Source organism: Etheostoma spectabile, chromosome 3 (assembly GCF_008692095.1).
Source record: "Etheostoma spectabile isolate EspeVRDwgs_2016 chromosome 3, UIUC_Espe_1.0, whole genome shotgun sequence".
NCBI lineage: Eukaryota > Metazoa > Chordata > Actinopteri > Perciformes > Percidae > Etheostoma > Etheostoma spectabile.
The window spans coordinates 1,458,580-1,465,553 of NC_045735.1; the positions used below are offsets into that span (position 1 = coordinate 1,458,580).

The window sequence follows — 6,974 nt, forward strand, 5'->3', positions numbered from 1 at the left end:
GGAGTCAGGAACGCTGCAGAGTCGCTCTCGCTAAGCTAACACCTCACTCACCTGACCAGAGCAGACAGGTAGGTAGGCGGGATGGACCGGCGCCAAGAAGGGAGGAGGAAACAACACTGCTGAACAAACACAGACGAACGGACGGACACACAGACGGACGGAGGAGGAGGTGGGGGATGGAGGGATGGGGAGGGAGACTACGTACAGTTTGTGTGTCTGTGTGTGGGTCTTATATATGACTTACCTTGGAGGAGACGAGAGGAGCAGCCAGTAGCACCGAGGAAGAGAAGAGAAAAGAGGGAGAGTTTGGTTAAATGGCATTTTGGCAACAAGACAACTTAAACTCGTAGTCATGCTTCTTTTTCGTCTTTGAGCGTGTTTACATGCACACAGCATTCCAATCAATAAGCTTACACCCAATTATAGGTATTATTCAGGGAAAGCTGTCTGTGTTCAGCTTAATATTTCAATTTCAAATACCTCTGTGAACAAACAATGGAAACAGAATTTGACCAACGGTGCCTGTGATAAGGTGTCTACATCCCTGCATTGGTTTCAAGTATTCAAGTTATATATTGGCATGTTTGTCACAACAATTACAGAGAACTGTAATCAACTGAATGTAAACATGAATGTAGTAAATGTGTGTAAGTAGAATATACATCTAGAGATATAAACAGGTAGTAAAACAGTTAAGTAAAAGTATATAAAGGTAAGTGACATCTACTACCATCTATTATGGTAAAATCATAAAGATGAAGAAAAGTTAATTAATAACACGATTCTAATATTCTAATCATACATAGAATATGTACACACAGATTTTATTAGACCCATCTCGCACAGTGTCAACACATTTGTTACTGCACAGTGAACAGGCACTACACGCCTCACAGGATCTGCAGTTGTTGAATTCTAAATTAATAATCTATCTTTTATCTTTGTTTAGGTGTTTTCAAACGTAACTATCCTTTATAGTAGTAGCTCTTTTTTGTAGAATACGGACTGAAAACCTCAGTAACATGTTTCAGCTTTTCAGAAAGATTGATGAAAGAAACCCGGATGACAGCTCGAAGGGAAACGTGATGTGAAAGGTAAACATGAAATTAGAGATGGGGAAAGAAATTGATACATCATTGTATTGTGATATTTTCCCATGGCAATACATTACTGTATTGATAAAGGAATGCCAGGTATTGATGTATTATTATATATAATTGCACTTGAGAATTTAACTTTTTGGCACTAGAATAAAACAAAAATTGCATATACTTTTAAAATTGAAGTGAGATGAACAAACAAAGAAATGTATCTTTTTTTCGATAAAACAGATGTTGACAAAGTTTTACTTTGGGGACATAATTTGAAGATAGAAAAAGATCATAAACTGCAATATACTGCAGAATAGGTTTAAAATGGCAATATTTTTGTGACATAGTATGTAATAAGTATTGTGATAATATCGTATGGTGGGGCCTCTGGTGATTGCCACTTCTACGAGAAACTAGTGACAGATTTTAACATCCGTGATACACACACCATTCACATGCACCGTATCCTATTATAAGGAACGCTTGGTTATCCTGAATAATACCAGAATATTAATGTGCACATAAACATACTCAGTGCCTCGACATGTAGTTATGCAACAGAGACAGGTTGAACCTCAATTCTTTCTCTCGGACTAACTGCATCCTCTCTTTGTCAGTATTGATTAGAGGAGAAGGTCTGAGGGACCGCCCCCCCACCCACAGATCTTCTCCTCCAATCAAGGTTGAATGTAAAGCAAAAAGAGAGCATCCAATAAGACAAACGAGGAGCTGTTTGGAGATTCACACTTGTCCAGATTTAAGCCATTCAGGATTATGCTTTACCTTGCCATGTACATAACAGGGCATGTACATTTGAGACATTCATCCATCTGAGTGGGACTCATCCATAGCTGGAAGAAGGATGAGATTTTAGCTGTGCGTGGTCAGCCCAGCCACTAGAGGGCAGAGTGCAGAGAAAGACTTTGCCATTGGTGTCTCTCTGGAGGAAGCAGGGCGGTCATCTATGGAGGCCAGGTAGTGTGAGTGTGAGTGTGAGTGTGAGTGTGAGTGTGAGTGTGTGAGTGTGTGTGTGTTGTGCGTTCAGGCAGGCTAAGCAACACAAGGCAGTGTACGCCACCAACTGCTCCATCAACCAGCCAGCCAGCCCGTCTGCCAACCATTTCTGTTGTGCTTTATTCTGTGTGCTCGTGTTAGATCAGGAGGCATCTTAAGCATCATGCATAATGTTTTCCCATGCAGTGAGATGTCTGCGGGTTGCTGTTTTAATTCATGTATCTGTTGTCTTCAACTTCTGATCCTGATGATCAGAGATGACATACATCAAATATTAAAAAGCTGCAGCCTGATATTAGAATAACCTAGTGTCTGCGTTGGCCAATACAATCACTCTCTCTCTCTGAAATGACCTGTGAAGTCTCCGGTCACAAAGCCTAGAGGAGGTGCAAGTCTAGCTTTCTCTCACAACACTTAAATTACAATATACTACCGGGTTATTATGGATTTTTGCCAAATGACACAAAAAACTGCCTGCTACAGCTTTAACTTTGGAAGAAATTACACAACTACAAGCTTATAAAACTAGCAGCGCCACTTAAAAAGTAACATTTTTAAAAATGGCCAAAATGAATTGATAAAATTATTGTTATATACAAACTATGAACTGACAGGCACTGCTATTTCTATGTTCAGACAGATCTTATTAAGTTTTGGAATCAAACAACACTCTCTTATTTTAACTGGTTAGAGATCGAAGGCAGTGCAACAACACACCAAATAGTGATATCTTCCTTATTCACTGATAAACCTTTCCACTATATTATCCTAAGGATGTGACTTCTACATGTGTGCGTGTCAATTACAGGAAACATTAAGATATACCACAAATTTGTCGTTGTATTCAATACAATGGTAAAATAGATAAAAAATGATAATGTCATGGCATCCTTTGTATCTAAACATATGTAAACCTTAATGTATGCTTCTAAAGACACACAGTATGTCTGCTGAGAAAATCCGAAAGCATACTGAGTATTGCGTGTATCATGTTGACCCACACGGTGGAACCAACCAATGAGGTGTCATGTGTCATCTGCGCTGGTGACAGTCATGCATCTGTTCAACATGTCAGACGCAGTGTCAGCGGAGTGTGTTAGCTTGTTAGCTTAGCATGCTGGAGTCAGGCCACTGTCATTATTGTTGAACTAATAAATGGAGGGGGGCAGTGATGTCATGAGAAACAGACAGCGAAAATACGACGTGTGCAGCAGTAAAAAGTTTTTTTTTTTTAAATCAACAATCGACAGTAAAGACCGAAAAGGATTAGATTTAGCAACAACAGGTGGAATGTAAAAGAGTATTTTGCGGTAAACCCGACCCATCTGTTACTCTGACAAGTACAAAATTAATCCAAATTGAATTCAAGAGAATCCCTAAAGTCTGAGACTCATGACACCAGCGTCCATACTCCTTCTCAACGACTTCTATCATCTGCTAGTCCAGATGTTATGCTCATCATTATGACCCTGAACACCCACCTATTGGTGCTCTTTTTCAGGGTCTCGATGTCCAGCTTGCGGAAGAGGAAGCCCTCGTGGTGTGCGGTGTGTGTTGGCGGCTGGGGGACTGCCGGGCTGCTCTGGGCCGGAGCAGACCTGGACCGCCGCGTAGTCTCTCCTGGCTCTTTGGGTCGTGGTCGACGCCTTGGTTTGGGTCTGTCCCGAGCCCGAGGCCGGTCGAGACGGGAAGACTTTTCTGGTACCCCGTTAGGCACACGGGGAACCTCACCACGGGCCTGAGGGTGGGAAGGAGGGATGCAGTCAGTGGGACTTTGGTTCATGATTTAAAAAGAAATAATCTTTATAAAGGCTTTGATTTACATGTGTTTTACATTTTCATTATCTAAAGCACACATGCATGTATGTTCTCAGGTTATTATGGCTCACTCTAACCAGTAACCAAACTGACCAATCTACCAGTATCATCCAATGTGCCAATGTACTCTCTGACCAACGCACTGCCTGAAAAATCAATATTTTCTTTTGAGGTATGAGTAGATGTTGGCTGTTATTCATTTTCTGAGATGAAAGAAGTCAAATCCTGTGTCCTGTGTTTAAAAACCCAACCAAATAAGCTACAATATGCAACCCAAAGAACAATAAAAATAAAAATATACTAATATACTCAATGAAATGCACAGACCTGTGCTGCTTCTCTTTCTTGCAGCTGCTCTACAATTTCTGCCATGGTGGATCTCTTTTCTCTGTAGAAAAAAAAGAAGAAAAAAAAATCAAATTGCAAAATTAAAGAGTCCAAGTATCTAACTGTAATTAATGCCCTACACGGCCGATATTTAAACAGTGCTCCACAAAAATATACACTAGATTCCAACTCAATAAAATGTATTAAAACAAAACATCCATTCATATTCTGGATAACCTGCTCCCAGAGACCATATCTTAAAATACGCCAATTACTTTATGTGATGCAACATAACACATTAGACAACACAACCTAACAGCACCTTAGTACACTCAAAGTCTCACCCTCCAGCTGAGCGTCTGTCTGAGTGCTCTTTCCCGGTGTCATGCTCACTGGATTCCTGTCTGTCCGGCCGGTGTCGGTCCCTCTCTCTCCGCCGGCCCTCATGGCCCCCGTGGCCCCCGTGGCCTTCCTGCTCGCTGGACGTTTGCCTTTCCAGCGTCCGTCTCTCCCGCCTCTCGGCCTGTTCCCTCCACACCTCCTGAGGAAGCTCGTCCCTGCGTGCCTGGATCAGCTGCTCGCTGGACAGCTGCCGTTCTATCCTGTGGTGGGGGTGGCCCTGGGGCTCAGTGGGGCCCATCAGGTCAGTCCTGGACCCCCGAGACCCTCTGGTGGGCTCGCTGTGCAGGCGTTCCCTCGGCTCCTGAAGCACCACCTCGGCCATCACAGCCACCTCCGCTCTCTCTGTCCCTATCTCTCCCATCATCATCTCCCTCTCCCTCCCCCTCTCTCTTTCCCTTGCTTTCTCCAGCCGGCTGGCCACAAGCAGCGGCGTCACCGCATCATCCAAGTGTTTGATTTTCGGTTGCCGTAGGTACGCGGAGGATTTCACCTCCAGTGTCCTCGCTGTCTGCACTGGCTGGAGGTGACTCATCACTTTTGTTTGTTGGTCCCTCGCTGTGCTGGCACTCTCTAGCACCTGGTTGGCTGAGACTAACATGGCTGCCGTGGCAACTGAGGCGATAGAGGAAGGTGCGGGCTGGCCTAGTCCTGCAGCTACACCCACTACGCCTCCGTGCCGCGCCTCCAGGGTGTGGCGGTAGCTGGAGCCGTTCATCACAGGGGTGTAATTAGCGACTGTTGACCCCAGCCGACAAGCCACAGACGAAGGAGAAGGTGTGGCGGGTGAGGGCGAGGGAGGAGAGTTGGCTTCATTCTGCTCATAGATGGTCTGTCTCATGACGGGTGAGATTGGGAGACGGGGGAGGGTGGAAGCATTGGGTGAACCATCTTGGGGGTCCAGGAAGACTTTACGACCCAGCAGAGGGGTCGGGGGCTGTTTACTTTGCTCTGCTTTCAACTTTTCCACCTGCAGAAAGATGACAGAGCAAGCTTTAAATTAAAACTTTGAGACTAACTAGTCACTTAAGGCTTTGGCATGATTGAATGAAATTGAACATTTTACGGATATATATTGCTTTACATATTTGGAAATTCTAAGCTTTTATTCAATAATTATAGCATGTCAGAATTTACAACCTAAGCGTGATTTATGGTTCTGCATTAAATCGATGCCATGGCTGCGTGCTTAGGTACGTGGAGATACTGACACTACAGGTTAACTTTCCTGCTACAGAATTCTGACCGTGGTCAGAAAGCACAGGGGTAGGGCTGGGTACCGAACTTCGGTTTTTTTATGGTACCGACCGAAATGTTTTGCGGTTTACACAGTATCAATTATGCCTCGTCTTTCGGTGCCAAGTTTCGGTGATTGGCTGTAACGTTAAACTTGATTGCGTCACCCAGGAAAAGCATACGTGGTTACGCCGACAGACGGTTTCACGTGTATCTGTTGTGAAGTGGTTGCGGCATCGTTGTACCGCTTAAAAATCCCATCTAGATCAAAAGTGTGGCTTCACTTTATTAAGATTGATGCCAACAGTGCGAAATGCAATATATGCAAAAAAGACATTGTTGCTAAGGCTGGCAACACGACTAATTTGATGAAGCACCTGATGTGCACGGGATCAATTTAAGAGCGGAAAGTTGCACAGTGTTTGACTGCAAGAAGAGCGGACCGCAGCCAGCGCAGCCTGCGCAGCCCTCCTCCTCTCAGCCGCCCGTGGGCAATGCAAAACCAGAGCCGACTCCGAGTGATTCAAAATATCCACCACCGGAGTACCGACCTCACAGTGCCGTCCTCGAGTACCGAGGACGGCACTGTGTCTGGGATTTCAACAGGCTAGTTTATGTTTATTAGCGTTACTGCAACTTAACACGTGCATCGTGCTGAGTTAGCTTGTAGCCTTATTTTATTGCTGCGTAGCTAGCTAAATCAAAAGCTAACATTTACAGACAATACTTTGTCCATGTTTGTAAAAAATGCTTATCCATTGGTCAGCTGGTTAAACAGCTAACCTTATCTTCACTGTTATTTTTATTTCTCTCACAGTGGCCTCTGACTCTGATGTGTGTGATTTTCTTTTTCTCAGAATTGATATTATAAAACTAGTATTGAAAAAGGTATCGTTCAGGAACCGAGTGAAATAAAGGTATCGGTATTGGTACCGGTATCGAAAATTTTTGATTGATACCCAGCCCTACACAGGGGAGACACTTGGTTTCTCTCACTGTGCCTCTAGAGTCAGTACTCGCTCCTCAGCCAATCACCGTCACTCTCTCACTCGCTCTACCACACACTCGCCGCGCACACACACACACACA

The 6,974-nt window shown here is 44.0% G+C and overlaps 1 protein-coding gene across 1 annotated transcript in view; it reads right to left on the reverse strand.

Moving 5' to 3' along the window:
- Positions 1-6,974, reverse strand: part of sptbn4b (spectrin, beta, non-erythrocytic 4b) — a 97,648-nt gene that overhangs the window by 5,058 nt on the left and 85,616 nt on the right. The window contains 3 exon segments of the mRNA XM_032512112.1: positions 3,587-3,843; positions 4,251-4,311; positions 4,595-5,619. Of these exon segments, the coding sequence (XP_032368003.1) occupies positions 3,587-3,843; positions 4,251-4,311; positions 4,595-5,619 (1,343 nt within the window).